Here is a 16,771-nt window from a genome sequence, read left to right on the forward strand (position 1 = left end):
GACAGACGAAAACGATAATAATTATAATTATGGTGATGACAGATAGTGAGCATAGCATCATAACAGTGACAGTGTTGGTCCAATGATCTACAGCAGCTTCTCCGAGAACTTTTCTGCTTTTACATGTTCCCATCAGGTGTTTCCCATCATACCCTGCGGTCTCGCAGGTAGGAGTCATTCTACAGACATGTTGTGGCCACTAGAGGACGCAGGAGTCCAACTTTACAGGTTCTGTTTTTGATTAAACCATCAGCAGCTAGAACTGAAAACAGAAACTGAAACAGTTATTTATCCAACACAGGCTCGGTTCTGCCCGGACTGGATGATTTCACTGTTTAATTTAAATTCCCCATTAAACACGAGTTAAATTGAATCCAGCAATCCTGAATATCCTAAAACTATGAAAGCAACACGTGTTTCACCATAGTTTTTACAGTATTATACTGTATCCAGGTCCCTGAGGCTCCAGGGACCTGGATCCGGTTCCTTGACTCGGTGAATCTTTGTGTAAATAGAAAACCGTTAAGTGACGAGTTTTAGCGTTCGCAGCTCGCATTAGCGAAGCGCCTTCCTCCTCCTCTTCCTCACGGTCCCCGCCCTCTTTTCCCGCGGTCTAACGGAGCTGTGACGGGGATTGAACGCACCTCCACGCGTTAAACACTCTAGTAGAACAAGGGGAAAGTGGTCTGAGCCTGGAGCTATGCACCAAAGTCAAGTTATTAATTTTCAAAGTTGACTGTATTACAGTATGACATGGTAGTTTTAAAACTAATAAATCCTAAACTATACAGTAAAAATACAAGGATTTTTGGATGGTGATAGTACACATCTAGCAGAAATAAGAGAAAGTGGTCTGGGCCTGGAACTATGCACTAAGTCAAGTTATTAAATATAAAAGTTTTACAGTATAACATGGTAGTTTTAAATACTAATAAATGCTTAATTTCACAGTAAAAGTACACAGATCTTTATTAGGCGAAAGTTTTTCTATATATGCAATATTTGGTTTCGTAGTTTTCCATATTTTGAACAGACCGACGTCTCGCTATAAAAAGAGGAAGTCGCGACGAGCGTGTGTTGTGCTCTGCTGTAAAGCGTGTAATACGGGCGCAAGACGTTTTTGAAGCGCGGCTGGCTGAACGACGGATGAACGAAGGACGGCTCATTTGACCGCAGTGGACTAACGACCCAGACTAAACGCTACCAGATCGGACTTCCCTGGTTTCTGCCTGGACCTGGACGCTGGACCGCTGTGGAAAGCGGAGCCGCTGTTCTTCTTGGTTCGGGATTTACACAGGCAAGTCATCAGCGCTCCGGTACCGGGACTTGGAGTCAGCTGGACTCTGGCCGGAGAGACGCGGCCGATGGAGCAACGGGTGCGTAAAGGATCAGCTTTTAATGGGTCAGAGTCCGGCTCGAGTCCAATTCTGAGTCTGTTTACAGAGTCTTTTTATATTACATCCTTCTAGTTTTGTCTTAGATAAAGTGATCAAATCCAAAGCTTCCAAAGTTGCTAATTAACCGTCATTTAATAAAACAATAGGTTTGAAATTCTTCTTCTGGTTCTTTTGTGCAGTTGTTAAAAACACATTTGTTCCATTCCGTTAGCGTAAAAAAACTGAAATCTGAAATAAAACGTCCCTCATGCTTAATGTTTGTGGTGGAATAGATGAGAGAGTTGTCTTTTGTGAGATTTATTATAAAAATAAAGGAATATAAAAATAATGGGGAAAGCAAATCAAAAACACGGATGTTGATCGCGCACATCAACAAACCAAAAACCAGCTGGAGATCAGTGCACACACCACGAATGATGATGATGCACCACCTCATCCCTGTCACTGTGTGTGTGTGTGTGTGTGTGTGTGTGTGTGTGTGTGTGTGTGTGTGTGTGTGTGTGTGTGTGTGTGTGTGTGTGTGTGTGTGGAGATGTTTACATTCTCACATCTGCATCACTGGCGTCTGACGATCAGAGAGGAAGGAGCGCTAAGTCTCAACAGACAGAGAGACACAACTCCCCGAACTTGGGTTTCAGGCAGAGACAAGCATTGAACAGTGTAGGTGAAATGTCAAATACATTAAACAGAAGTAAGACAAAACATAACATACTAATTGCAGAACATAAGTCATAAATCATATAATAACTGCATTGAATGAGGAGGAAACAATTTTTCCATTACATGTTTCAAATAGTTTTCAGGCACTTTTTTACGCTAAACTTACACTAAAGTCCTTTAACAATAAATCAAAGAAAATTGATTTGAAATTAAACAAGAAAGTTTAGACTTGCTTCCTGATTTTAAAGCAGTTTTTAATATGAGGCAACCAGTAACCAGTCAAGCTCATATTACTCTGACTTCTACTTGAGGCCGTTTACATAACATGCATGTTATTTTATTGGATTACATTTTTTTGTCATACAAATGTGCAGTGAAACATTAAATTCAAAAAGAACATACTTTAACTTTGAAACCTTTCAGACAAACTCAGAATATGATTATATCAGTGGAGGATGTCAAAGGTCATCTGTCTGTGTTCCAGTATGACGACCCGGGTGGCTACATGCTGGGAACGCTGGGACAGCTCCACCCCCTCACGGCTCCACACCAGTGCTCCCAGTCCACCCACAGCTGCAGCGCTGTGGTCGCCACCCGGGACAGAGATGCCATTTATGGGTACGATGAGTTCACTGACACCGTAAAACACAACTGACACTGACAGGAGTCTTTCTGTGAAACCAGTTCCTCCTTCATCCTGGCTGCGTGTGTGTGTGTGTGTGTGTGTAACCTCTCCTCTCTCTCTCTCTCTCTCTCCTGCAGACACCCTTTATTCCCTCTGCTCGCTCTGCTTTTTGAAAAATGTGAGCTGGCGACGTTCACTTCGAGGGACGGCTGTGTGACTGGAGGGGACATGTGCTCCTCTGACTCTTTCAACGAAGACATCGCCATCTTCTGCAGACAGGTAGTATGTGGGTGTCAGCTCAGGTATTGTTGAGTGTCTGATTCACTAACGTTTGATCACGTGTGATCAGGACCGGTCGGAGGAGCCTCTGTTCTCATTCCACCTGGAGCTGGACAAGCTGGTGAGGTTGTGATGCTCTAGCAGCTGTAGGTTCACGGCCCACGTGCTTCTGAAGACGCAGGGATTAAAGTCTGTTTGTAGAAACATCAGGTTTTACTTTGTTTTGTCCACATGACCAACACACGAAGAGGTTCACGGTTTGTTGTTGAGATTTATGCATTACCACTCTGCAGATGATCCAGGCCATTCAGGTCCTGCGCTTCCACCTGCTGGAGCTGGAGAAGGTCAGAAAACAGATTCACCTCCTTCATTTACCAGACTGGATCTAATGTCATGAGAACAAAGACGCATCTGATCCAGGATTAGTCCTGAGCTAAAGTCTCTGTAATCCCAACACATCTACTGAACCGCTAACGTTTCTGCTGTTTTGTTGTTGCTGTTTATCCTCAGACTTTACTCAGTGTAGATTTCAGAATCAGCAAGTGTTTATTGCCAAATGGAGTAAAGACACGTTAAAATCTGTTTTAATCTAATAATAATCTAATAATTTTTTAATCTGTTTTCTTAAAGTAAAAAGAAAACATAATATGAATTATACACACAAACATGAAGGGTTTACATCATCAAAACTGTGTCAAACTGTGAAGAGGCCGTTTTGTGAATATTTCCTGTATTTGTCCTTTTCAGGTTTATGAGCTTTGTGATAATTTCTGCCATCGATACATCATCTGCCTGAAAGGGAAGATGCCGATAGATCTGGTGATAGATGACAGGGACGAAACCAGGTCGGACAGCAAGGACTTTATTGTGGATCAGGTGAGGTCATTAAGGGTCAGTTGAGGTAATGTTGATCAGGTGAGGTCATCGGGTTTCAGGTGAGGTCATCGGGTTTCAGGTGAGGTCATCGAGGGTCAGGTGACATCATTAAGGGTCAGGTGACTTTAACGTGGATCAGATGTGTGTTACTCCAAGATGCATAAAGTACTAATTATGTCTTATGTTATCATCAACTGTAGTGCAGTCATTTTTACGGCAATTGCAATGCATTATGGATGATGACATCACATGGTTCAACCTGTCTCCACGACATAAATGTCTGTTTCATCTATTTTGCGTCAGAGGATTTTGCTAGTGTTTGTGATAGCGTTAGCTTCAGCATGCTACCAATTTGAACAGACTGTGGTATAATTCACTGATTTGAGCTTTACTAAATGATTGTGTTTCATTTCTCCCCTTGCAGAACTCATGGAGCAAAGATCCTGACGCCGCGGTGCCGGTCCGGTCAGCCGGGACACCGGACCCAGCCAGCAGTGGAGCTACGTCTCACCGTAGCGGTTGCAGCAGTGAACAAGGTCTGTTTCTGTTAGTTGGTCTGGACCACATCCAGCCCCACGCTGACTGTGTTAAGCTAAAAGATTTCACTAACGCATGAACAGAAAGTCCTGGAATCTACTGTAAGCCTGAGCTCAGAGCTACCATCTCATAAACCAACTGTCCACAACTGGACCTGGGATTAGCAAGCTAACTCCAGGTAAACTGGGGCAATGTTGGGCCTGGGTTCAGTAAATGCAGGTTCTTCCTTCTTTGACACTAAATGTTCTGCTTGCACCAACATGAACTGTTTTAAAGTTTCAAAAAACTGGGAAATTGCTTTGCACACTTATGATTGCTTTCACATAGAATAGAATGGAGTTTTGTATCAGGACAGACATAATATAATATGTAATATATGTATAAATACATATTTATATGTATAAGAACTAGTGTTCTTATGACCTGAAAAGCTCCTCCCTGAACCGCCGCCTTACCGTGGTGGAGGAGTTTGTGTGCCCGAATGACCCCGGGAGCTATGTTGTCGGGGGCTAAATGCCCCTGGTAGGGTCTCCCAAGGCAAACAGGTCCTGGGCGACGGGCCAGACTAAGAGCGGTTCACAACCCCCCTATGAAAGACAAACCACCAAGGCCAGAGACGTCGCCCGGTATGGCGCAGCCGGGGCCCCCCCCTGGAGCCAGGCCCGGGGTTGGGGCTCGCATGTGAGCGCCTGGTGGCCGGGCCTGGCACAGCCCGAAAGAGCGACGTGGGGCCGTCCTCAAGTGGACCCACCATCCGCGGGAGGAACCGTAGGGGGCCGGTGCAGAGTGGATTGGGCGGCAGTCGAAGGCGGGAGCCTGGGCGCCCCAATCCCTGGATAACCAATCTGGTTATTGGGACATGGAATGTCACGTCACTGGGGGGAAAGGAGCCTGAGCTTGTGCAGGAGGTCGAGCAGTACCGGCTAGAAATAGTCGGGCTCACCTCCACACACAGCCTGGGCTCTGGAACCCAACTCCTGGAGAGGGACTGGACCCTTTTCTACTCTGGAGTTGCCTGCGGTGAGAGGCGGCGGGCTGGTGTGGGCTTGCTCATAGCTCCCCAGCTTAGTCGCCGTGTGTTGGAGTTTTCCCCGGTGGACGAGAGGGTCGCTTCCCTGCGCCTTCGGGTGGGGGATAGGTCACTCACCGTCATTTGTGCTTACGGGCCGAATGGCAGTGTGGAGTATCCGGCCTTCTTGGGGTCCCTGGAGGGAGTGTTGGAAAGCGCTCAGACTGGGGACCCCATCGTTCTTCTGGGAGATTTCAATGCCCACGTAGGTAATAACAGTGATACCTGGAGAGGCGTGATTGGGAGGAACGGCCTCCCTGATCTGAACCCGAATGGTGTTATGTTATTGCACTTTGGCCATAACAAACACCATGTTCGAACATAAGGGTGTCCATCGGTGCACATTGCACCAGGACACCCTAGGCCGGAGGTCGATGATAGACTTTGTAGTCGTTTCACCTGACCTTCGGCCATATGTTTTGGACACTCGGGTGAAGAGAGGGGCTGAGCTGTCAACTGATCACCATCTGGTGGTGAGTAGGATCCGCTGGCAGAGAAGGAGGCTGGAACGACTTGGCAGGCCCAAACGTATTGTGAGGGTCTGTTGGGAACGCCTGGCTGAACCCTCTGTCAGACGGACCTTTAACTTACACCTCCGGGAGAGCTTCGACCAGATTCTGAGGGAGGTGGGAGACATAGAGTCCGAGGGGACCATGTTCTCCATCTCCATCGTCAACGCGGCCGTTCAGAGCTGTGGACGCAGGGTCTCCGGTGCCTGTCGTGGTGGTAATCCCCGAACCCGGTGGTGGACGCCAGAGGTAAGGGACGCCATCAAGCTGAAGAAGGAGTCCTACCAGGTATGGTTGACCTGTAGGACTCCTGAGGCAGCTGATGGGTACCGGCAGGCCAAGCGTGCTGCAGCCCGTGCCGTTGCGGAGGCAAAAACTCGGGCTTGGGAGGAGTTCGGGGAGGCCATGGAGGAGGACTATCGCTCGGCCTCAAAGAGATTCTGGCAAACCGTCCGGCGCCTCAGGAGGGGGAAGCAGTTCTTTACCAACTCTGTTTTCAGTGGAGGTGGGGAGCTGTTGACCTCAACTGGGGATGTTATCGGACGGTGGAAGGTGTACTTTGAGGATCTCCTCAACCCCTCCGACATGCCTTCTGCTGAGGAAGCAGAGGCAGGGGACTCAGAGGCGGACTCGCCCATCACCCAGGCTGAGGTCACTGAGGTAGTTAGTAAGCTCCTCGGTGGCAGAGCAGCGGGGGTGGATGAGATCCGTCCTGAGTACCTCAAGTCTCTGGATGTTGTGGGGCTGTCTTGGGTGACACGCCTCTGCAACATCGCGTGGAGGAGGGGGACTGTTCCTCTGGACTGGACAACCGGGGTGGCTGTCCCTCCTTACAAAAAGGGGGACAGGAGAGTGTGTTCCAACTATAGGGGGATCACCCTTCTCAGCCTCCCTGGGAAAGTCTATGCCAGGGAACTGGAGAGGAGAAATCGGCCGATAGTTGAACCTCGGATACAGGAGGAACAATGTGGTTTTCGGCCTGGTCGTGGAACGCTGGACCAGCTTTATACCCTCAGCAGGGTGCTTGAGGGTTTGTGGGAGTTTGCCCAACCAGTCTACATGTGCTTTGTGGATCTGGAGAAGGCATTCAACCGCGTCCCTCGTGACATCCTGTGGGGGGTGCTCTGGAGTCCAGGGCCCTTTGCTAAGGGCTGTTCGGTCTCTGTACAACCGGAGCAGGAGCTTGGTTCGCATTGCCAGCAATAAGTCAGACCTGTTCCCGGTGCATGTTGGATTTCGGCAGGGCTGCCCTTTGTCACCGGTTCTGTTCATTATTTTTATGGACAGAATTTCTAGGCGCAGCCAGGGGCCGGAGGGGGTCTGGTTTGGGGACCACAGGATAGCATCTCTGCTTTTTGCAGATGATGTTGTCCTGTTGGCTTCATCAGGCCAGGACCTCCAGCGTGCGCTGGTGCGGTTTGCAGCTGAGTGTGAAGCGGCTGGGATGAGAATCAGTTCCTCCAAATCTGAGGCCATGGTTCTCGACCGGAAAAAGGTGGTTTGCTCTCTCCAGGTTGGAGAAGAGTTCCTGCCCCAAGTGGAGGAGTTTAAGTATCTTGGGGTCTTGTTCACGAGTGAGGGAAGGAAGGAGCGTGAGTTTGACAGACGGATTGGTGCGGCGGCTGCAGTAATGCGGTCGGTGTATCGGTCCGTCGTGGTGAAGAGGGAGCAGAGCGGAAAGGCAAAGCTCTCAATTTACCGGTCAATCTACGTTCCTACCCTCACCTATGGTCATGAGCTTTGGGTCATGACCAAAAGGCCAAGGTCACGGATACAAGCGGCTGAAATGAGCTTCCTCCGCAGGGTGGCTGGGCGCTCCCTTAGAGATAAGGTGAGGAGCTCTGTCACCCGGGAGGAGCTCGGAGTAGAGTCGCTGCTCCTCCACATCGAGAGGAGCCAGCTGAGGTGGCTCGGGCATCTAGTTCGGATGCCTCCTGGACGCCTCCCTGGGGAGGTGTTCCGGGCATGTCCCACCGGTAGGAGGCCCCGAGGAAGACCTAGGACTCGCTAGAGAGACTACGTCTCTCGGCTGGCCTGGGAACGTCTTGGGGTCCCACCGGAAGAGCTGGAGGAAGTGCCCGGGGAGAGGGAAGTCTGGAACTCTCTGCTTAGACTGCTGCCCCCGCGACCCGGCCCCGGATAAGCAGATGAATATGGATGGATGGATGGATGTATAAATACATATGTATACTTATATACACACGGTTCTGCAGGTGGACGTACTGGGGGCGGTTGGTGAGGTAGTCCATGATCCATGAGATCAGGGCGGCTCCAGCTGCATGTCCTTCAGTTTCTCTCCCAGCAGCGCAGGCTGGATGCTGTTAAATGCACTGGAGAAATCAAAGAACATGATCCTCACTGAGGCGCCAGGCTGCAGGTGGTTGTGGGTGCGATGGAGCGTCATCCACTCCTAGATGGGGTTGATATGAGGGTGACTGAGGGTTTGACCAGAGACCGTCCAGGATCAGCCTCTCAAAAGCCTCCATGATCTGAGAGGTCAGAGCCACGGGTCTGTAGTCGTTGAGGACTCTGGGACGTGGCGTCTTATTCACTGGCACGATGCATGGCTTCTTCCGCTCCTTTCTCACCTGATCTGCTGTGATTGTGTGGAAAGTCCAGCTGCTGGACTTTCACTGAGCTATAAAACAGTGTGGTCCAATAACATGTAACACAGGTTTGTTTCAGGAGACGGTCTGCATGAGTGCATGGCGTCTCCCAGCACAGGGGACGACGACCTGGACGGGAGCAAAATGCACAACAAAAGAAGAGGAATCTTTCCCAAAGTGGCCACCAACATCCTGAGGGCCTGGCTCTTCCAGCACCTGACGGTAGGTCCGTCAGCCTCGGACCGGGCCCTGAGCTGCTCTGCCTGTAGCAGGAAGTCAGGAGCAGCTGGTGACCAGCCTCACCAGCCAATGCTCTGCATCCAGTTCACCAGCTGCTCTGGCTGTGCTACAACCCACAGCGACGACCATGTTTTCTGTCTTCTGGTGTTCGACATCTGTCTTGTTCTCTCTCTGCGCAGCATCCGTACCCGTCAGAGCCACAGAAGAAGCAGCTGGCACAGGACTCGGGTCTCACTGTCTTGCAGGTCAACAACTGGTGAGTCCCAGCAGCCGAGAGGCTCCTCAGATGATCTGTGCAGAAACGGAGGAAACCGGGTCCAGTCCAGAGAAACTGGCACAGAGCAGCTCACTGCAGCCCAGGAGGTTCTGCCTCCTGCCCCTAGGTGGCCTGCTGAAGCCTGCCTGGTGGTTCTGGAGAGAAGTCAGGTTCTCCAGAACACCTTTCCCTTCTTCTAATCCGGTTGTTTGTCTTCCTTAGGTTTATTAACGCGCGGCGCCGGATCGTCCAACCCATGATTGACCAGTCCAATCGAGGGGGTGAGTTCAGTTTTGGAGTTTACTGCTTTATGAAATAAGTTCTGTTTGATCAAACAAGCTTAAGTTGTTTTAAGTAAAGCTAATGGTCGCTGATTCAGGTGCTGTAGGAGCCAGAAATGACCCAAAGGCTTTGATTTTGGTGGTTTGATCAATCATGTTCAGATTGGACCCAGCTTATAAGGTTTTAATAAACAGAACATTTCAGGTAAACGTGTGTCCTGAAGCTTCTGTGATGTAATCATGCAGCAGAACCATCTGTTTGAGTGAACATTAAATTGCTGTTTGTCAGATCAGGTGCCTGAGTCTGGAGGAAATGCTGCCACCAACATAAAAGGAAACAAACTCAGACTTCCCTTCTGTCCACAGTGGGACAAGCAGAAGCGTACGGCCCATTTGGCCCAGCGGGAGGTTTCGTCATGGGACTTGGACCACCTGGTACCACACACACACACACACACACACACACACACACACACACACACACACACCTTGTGCTATCTGCCTGCAGCTTCTATGACTCTATGACTTCTATTGTTCTGCAGGTCCAGTGGCTGAAGCGTCGCTGGAGGGTCAGGGGCAGTACCTGTGACACCAACACCACCTGCTGAGGCCCAGGACCTCAGAGTGGGTGTCCAGGTGGGTCTGGGTGTCATGTAATAACTGGACTGAGGTTACCAGAAGGTGGTCTGTTAAAAGAAAGAAGAAAGAAAAAGACGCCTTACCATCATCACTAATCTTCTCTGATTAATCCTCTGATTTGATCATCGCTTTCATCCCTCCACTTCATTACACTCAGCCCAATTCGTGTAAGAAAATTAATTATTGGGCTGAGGGAGGAAGTCTGACCATCTCTCACCCCCCTCGCTGCTCTGTCTCCATGGTAACGTAAGGGCGGATGGAGATCTGGTCTCGAGGGTTCTACTGGTCAAAGCTCCTGCTCTGTGTAGAGCAGAACCCTGGATGCAGCTACTGTTTGACTTTTCACACTGTGTGTGTTCCTCCAACTTTCTTTGTTTGAAAATAAAGTGACCTGAAGCATCTCTAACTATCGGCCTGAAGCTGGTTCCACGGAGGAGCTTGGTAAAGGCTCTGCCTCCCAGATTATATGTAGAAACTCTGGAACCACCAGTGGACCAGGAGCTCGTAGGTCTGGAAAACAAGATGGAGCTGAGCATTAGGCGCTTTGAAGAGAGAAGCATGTGGAGCTTCACACTGACGGAAGCCTCTCAGCCTGAACTCTTTTCTCCTGAAGGCCGATCCCTCGTCAGAACTGCTTCTTCAATCCCCCAAGGCCTCATTTCAAAGACATCTCCGTTTGTCTTCCTCCTAAAATCAGTCACTAATTGGCAGACGGAGCTCAGAAAGCGCCTCCGCTGACTGACAGGCGGCAGGCGCTTCAGCTCCCAGGCTGGACTGACCTCTGTAGGGGATTGAAGAAACTGCCTTCATGTCTGTTTTTCAGTTGGTGCCATCACAGGCGCCGACAAGCCCACTTAAAATGCACAAAGAGCAGCAAGAAGGTGGAGATGCAGCTCAGACACCACAGCTACAGTAAACAAACTACAAACCTGGCCCTGAACGCAGCACGTCACACATTCTTCCAAATCTGAAACTTCTTGAATCTCACTTAAACAATTTTGTTTTTTTCCATCAGCTTGTTTTGTTTTTTGTGACTGGGTCAGACGGACCTGAGGTCCAGGATCAATCTACAGCAAGCATCCTCGCAGTGCAGATACAGTAAAAGGCTTTGTATAGATTTGGACTTCAGCACTGCGGCTGCCGTTTGGACACTGGTGACTTATGGGCTGTTGAATGTAAAAGGAGCACCTATATAACTAGTTTTCCTAACTAGATGTTAAATGTTTTTTCTCACATTTAGTTAAATGTGCAAAAGTCTAAATGTAAATGTTAAATCTAAATGTTAGATGTTAAATCTTAATGTTAAATCTAAATGTAAATGTTAAATGTTAAATGTAAATGTTAAATGATCGAACTGAATATTTAAGTAGACTCCACCTCCTATGATTCCGGATCAGTGACGCGCACTCAAACACCTCCACCAGTACGCATAGCTCCGCCCACATCTGACTCTGGATCGGTGCACGACAATACCGAGGAGAAGCCTGAAGTCGAAGGGATGGAGTCTACTTGCACAATCATGAATATTCAGTCTTACACGCTGCGATCATTTAACATTTAACATTTACATTTAGGCTTTTGCACATTTAACTAAATGTGACAAAACATGTTGTGTCATTTAGTGAAATGTGAGAAAACTAGTTATAGGTGCTCCTTTTACATTCGGCACCCCATAGAGACTAGGTGGCACTTCTAAGCAGGCAGTAATAGATTGGTGGATCCAAGAACAGCCTCCACTACGCTGCTATGATCCACCAGCCTGAATGCATCTTCTGAAAAAGGCCACAGTACTGTTTTATTGTTAGTGGAAAAAAACAAACCTTAAACTCACTTACAACCTGTTTATTCTGTTATTTGGTTTTGGTTGATTCAAACATGTTGCACACAGATTCAACAGCTGTTTTTGTTACATTTATTTTTGTTACAGTCTCTGTTAATTATTTTTTTATATTATTTAATTATTTACCTTTTTAACTGATCAACACAGTGTTGATCAAAGTGGGTGGATAAGGTGGCAAGGAAGAAAGAAGTGTCAGGAGGAGTGGGAATAAGACTGTGAAGGTAGAAAGCTGCATACAGTTGTAAAGAAGATAGGGAGCGTGGAGGATCAGCTGGAGGAGGAAGGAGAGGTCAAGTCATGCTGAGCAGATTAAGCATCGGGCATGTTGTTTAAACAGCACGCTGCATTTGATGGGGAGGCATCTGGATGGGTTGTGTTCCTTCTGTGGGAGCGTGGAGGGAGTAGAACACGTTATTATGAAGTGTGGAAGAGGGGGTTGATGATACGAGATATGATGGAAGCTGGGATGAAGGAAGTTAGTTTGGAAAGCTGCTATCTCCAGAAGTTCTCTGATGACTGATGGGAGTGTATTTGGACCATAAACTGGACAGGAAAAAGAACTCAGCATGAGCAGCATGAATGGAGCAGACAGTAACAGACTGAACAAAGTGATCAGGAGGGCTGGTTCTGTTCTGGGGTGGAGCTGGACCCCCTACATGCTGTAGCTGAGAGGAGGATGCTGGTCCAACTCCTCACTATAGACGACACCTCCACCCCCACACAGTGTGTGTCTGGACAGAGGAGCACCTTCAGCCACAGCTGATCAGTATTAGGTTCTCCACAGAACGCCAGCGGAGAACCTTCCTACCGATGCCATCAGCCTGTACAACAAAAGGGTTGATCTTCATCCATGCAGTGACATGTATATAAAACTTTAGCTACTAATTACATGTAATTAGACAATAGCAATTAGACTAGACGTGAGTGTGTGTAGATGTGTTAGCATTCTATTTTTAATCTCTGTCCTTCTTGTGTTTACCTCCATCTGTGACAGCGATCAAAGTGTGCAGAATAATTTCTCTCTGGGATCAATAAAGTTTTTTGAATCTTGAATCTTATTGTTGATAGGGGGCGAGGGAGGAAGTTTAGTGCACATTGCAGTTTTTAAACATAACTGTGTTAGTTAATATGGGTAATGCGGCGTTAAAGTGCAGAAGAATAAGGAATTCTAATAAGGAAAACATGGCGGAAAATAGACAATATGTAGTAACGCCATAGAAAAAGCTCGTTGGTGGCGGTAGTGCGCAACTTACAGGCCGCAAGCTGCCATTAAACCAGAAGAAGAAGAAGAAAACTAAAACATGGCGGGATGTTCGAATTCTCTGACTTTACAACCAAACAAACAGTAAACACTGGATCCAGGAATCAGAGATAATGACCCGTAGCCGCAGACAGTTCGTCCCACCGCCTGGTTCCGCAAGATCTCCGCTGGACCAGCAGGTGTACCGGTCGAAACCGAACCGCCTGAGCAGAAGCTTCAGGCAGACCCAGGCCACAGCGGAGCTCGGTTCTCCACGGAGCCAGAAGTCAGGTTAGTACCGGGGAGGGGAGGCCGCTCCCGGAAGCCGTCCCGCTCCGCTTGTTCGCTCTTTTCTGTGCGGAACCGTCTTCACACCCTGGACGTTCACACAGGGTTCGACTGAAATCATTAAATCCAAAAGATAATATTAAACAGCATCAGACGGTACCGGTATTATTGTTGTTGTCATTCACGGCGTTTCCAGGTTCAGAGACAAACCGCCCACAGACTGATCTGTTGGTTCCTGTGTCTCTTCTTGGTCCAGACCTGAAGACCCCAACCAGAACCTCCAGGTCCGGAGCGGCTGCTGCCTTAAGTGAGTCTCCACACAACGACTCTGACTTCCAGCAGGACATCGTCTGGGACGCGGGCTCACCTTTGCCTGGCAGACCTGGTAGGTCCAGTCTGCTGAGATTTGGATCAACCACAAGATGATCAGAGTTCGCATTTCATGTTTCTGTTGCTTCTTCCTGTTCAGGGAACAAAGGTAAAACAGCAGCAGCCGGAGTCGTGGACATCTCCGAGATCGTCAGCAAGATCGCCCCAAAGGTCAGTGACCCAGCTGCTTCCACAGCAAGCGCTGAGCCGGGCCTGTTCTTGTACATCACATGTGTGGAGCTCCGGTCCTCGAGGGCCGTGTCCCTGCTGGTTTTCCAGCTCTCTCTGCTGATCACCTTGATCAGGTGTGTCAGTTGGCTTTTCCAGCTTGTCATTGACTGAACACGCCTGGTCAAGGTGATCAGTAGGAGCTGCGGCAGGGAGAGATGGAAAACCAGCAGGGCAGAGGCCCTCATCTGCATCACTTTGACACCCCTGTTGTACATGGACACATCTGTTGGTGGAGAACAGCATCCAGAACAGTGTAGCCGGTGTCATGGTCCGGTTCTTAGCTCTTCTCTCGTCGCAGCATGGCCGACCCAGGGTTGCAGAACCAACTTTACAGCAGTGGATCGGAGACAGCGCCACCATCCCCTGCACTCCTGATGTTCGAGTCCCCAAACCCAGGAAGAAATCCCCCAGGTGGGTCCAGAATAAACCCACTGGTTGTTGGATTTGTCTGGACCTGTTCTCTGTCAGTAGTAACAGTTCTTGCTCGGTTGTGCTTTACCGCAGGTTGGCTGGAGTTGATGATCTGCTGAAGCTGGCCAAACAGTTTGACCTCAACATGTTTCATCGTGACGAGGAGGATGCAGATGACGTCCTGCTTAAGGAGCCCAGCAACCGGAACCGGCTTGCTGCAGCTTGTGGACCCGGAGCAGGTGTGCAGGTCAACTTGGATCTACATATGGAAGACGATTTGGATTTCCTGTTTGATGGACCGACTCAGCACGTGAGTGGAACCATAAGCCAGGTGTCGGCGGCACAGCCTTCACCGTTAACACCTGCAGCGCCTGGGGACCCGTCCTCGCACGGCCCCGGTTCCGAAGACATGTCAGCTGGCGACGACTGGGACGACGACGACTTGTTAAATGACTCTTTGGTGATTGAGATGACACAGAATCCCCAGAACTTTGTTGCACTGAATCACTGCTCAACCCAGAACTCAGCCAGTAGCCTGACACCAGTACACATTCGTGTCAGTGGAGGCGAGAAATTTGACCAACCAGAGAAAATCACGAGACAAAGAGCGAGTTTCAAACTGGAGCCTAATCTGAATTTCTCTTTCGGAAGGAAGGACACATGGACGAGTACGAATGTGGACTCGGAACCAGTGGATAAGGACACTGGGCTGAGCTGGATTTCATCCAGTTTGGGTTTTTCCATCAAGGCAAGATCTCAGCAAAGGTGTCAGTTGATGTCGGAACCACAGCTCCCACTGTTTAGTGGAGCAAGTTGTGGTTCCAGATCTGCTGCTGCTGCTTCTGCGTCAAACACAGAACCAATTCAGAGTTTTCCAAAAGAAGATGGTGGCGCCACACCGTCCGTGTCCGACTTCCTGGATGAGGACCTGGACTCGTTCTTCTCCACTGACCTGGTTTGGGATGACCCGGCTGATGACAGCCTGCTGTGTGAGGTGTGTGAAGACTTGGAGAACCAGACCCAGAGCAGAGAGTCCATCAAAACGACTTTTCCTGATGTTCAGGTGTCGAAGGAGAGAGCAGCTCTGCAACCGTCCAACAGAACCTGGAACAAGCAGACCCAGCATCCTGCACCAGCTGGCAGTTCTGCCTCTGTCAGTGCAGGTGTTCACGTAAAAGATTCCTTCAAAAGCTCACAAACAAAAATCACTTCAGGATCCATAATCAGCTCGAGCAGCAGGGTCCAATCGGCCCTTGCAGCCTCCAAGAACCAGTTCAGCTTCAAAAAGCCCAACAACCCAGTTCCAGCAGTGACAAACAAAGGTGAGATGAAGAAAGAAATGGGTTTAATGTGGATGCTGCTCAGTGACCTGTAGTCATTACATGAACTAGTGGTGATCTCGGTTCTGCAACCTGTGGCGTTCAACTCTAACGTCCCAGAACTATCAAGGTTCTGTCCTAGATCTGTGCTACAAGGTGTTCAGAATGAGATTATCTTTACTTATCCAGTTTCTGTTTGGTCCAGTAGAACCATGCGCTGCCTCTTCAGACCCAGCAACAGTCAGGTTCTGATGATTAGTAAGGTCCAACCTGTCTGAGCTGTTACTGTTGCAGATGACTTTGGATTGAACCGCAGACTCAGTCAGTTTAACCCAGAACCGCTGCTTCTTCTGCCTTTTGCAGTTCTGAGTAAATGTTCTGCAGCCGAGATCGAGCTGAAGAAGCAGCAGGCAATGGAGAGACGGCGCCAGCGACTGAAGGCTGCTCAGAACCTCAGAGCAGCGACCTGACTTGTGGAGCAGAACCCAATCCAGGTATCGCCTCACCTGGCTGGAACTTAAATTGTCCGGGTCAGCCCAAGCTCTGCTGGTCCTGGTTCTGATCACAGTTTTTGAAAACTTTGAATTAAGACATCTTTATAAAACCAGACAACTGGTGTTTATTTGTGCAATTCATTCATTGTCAAGTTAAGATACTTCCTATTCTGCCAGATTCTGATCAGTTCTGCCTTTAAAATGTTCTGGTTGTGAATCTCTGTAAATGGGTCATTGGAGGGTTTGTCAGAATGTGCTTAGTGTGAAAGCTGGGAGCAAGAAACACGTGCCAGGTGGTGCCAGAACCAGAGGCATGTGGCCTAACAGCAGGAATCCTGCACGTGTCAGTGACGGGTCGACACCGGGGAGGCTCTGACCCGATATCACTTCTTTTGTTACGCTGGTTTTAGTGCAAACTTTGTTCTGTCTGATTTAGTTTTTATTGTCTCTAAAGCATTTTATTAAACTATTGTGAAGCTGCTTATGCCACAGATGTAGTGAGTGTGAAGCTAAATGACAAGTTGTTGGTTCCTGCAGCACAGCTGGACCTTGGCGCCGGGTCCGTGTGGAACCGCTTTTTTTACTGCCAGTGTGTATTCAAATAA

The 16,771-nt window shown here is 48.8% G+C and overlaps 2 protein-coding genes across 4 annotated transcripts; both read left to right on the forward strand.

Annotated features, from left to right (window-relative positions):
* Positions 1-121: 121 nt before the first annotated feature.
* On the forward strand, positions 122-12,761 carry meis1a (Meis homeobox 1 a). Of its 2 annotated transcripts, none has more exons than XM_029154564.3 (12): positions 122-1,376; positions 2,542-2,675; positions 2,820-2,961; positions 3,032-3,082; positions 3,255-3,305; positions 3,709-3,837; positions 4,262-4,373; positions 8,638-8,780; positions 8,978-9,054; positions 9,277-9,335; positions 9,702-9,770; positions 9,878-12,761. In XM_029154564.3, exons 1-12 carry the CDS (start codon positions 1,365-1,367, stop codon positions 9,922-9,924), a joined length of 1,026 nt encoding a protein of 341 aa, XP_029010397.1. In that variant the 5' UTR covers positions 122-1,364; the 3' UTR covers positions 9,925-12,761. The 2 variants fall into 2 exon arrangements, with proteins under 2 accessions (XP_029010397.1, XP_055360398.1); XM_055504423.1 differs by lacking the exon at positions 122-1,376 and adding an exon at positions 1,909-2,057.
* Positions 12,762-13,047: 286 nt separating this feature from the next.
* On the forward strand, positions 13,048-16,646 carry etaa1a (ETAA1 activator of ATR kinase a). 2 transcript variants are annotated; one of them, XM_029154063.3, is made up of 6 exons: positions 13,048-13,345; positions 13,539-13,727; positions 13,812-13,882; positions 14,241-14,353; positions 14,447-15,675; positions 16,036-16,646. In XM_029154063.3, exons 1-6 carry the CDS (start codon positions 13,189-13,191, stop codon positions 16,140-16,142), a joined length of 1,866 nt encoding a protein of 621 aa, XP_029009896.1. In that variant the 5' UTR covers positions 13,048-13,188; the 3' UTR covers positions 16,143-16,646. The 2 variants fall into 2 exon arrangements, with proteins under 2 accessions (XP_029009896.1, XP_029009905.1); XM_029154072.3 differs by having other exon boundaries at positions 13,599-13,727.
* Positions 16,647-16,771: the final 125 nt, after the last annotated feature.

The sequence above is a fragment of the Betta splendens genome, chromosome 1, assembly GCF_900634795.4.
Source record: "Betta splendens chromosome 1, fBetSpl5.4, whole genome shotgun sequence".
In the NCBI taxonomy this organism is placed as follows: domain Eukaryota; kingdom Metazoa; phylum Chordata; class Actinopteri; order Anabantiformes; family Osphronemidae; genus Betta; species Betta splendens.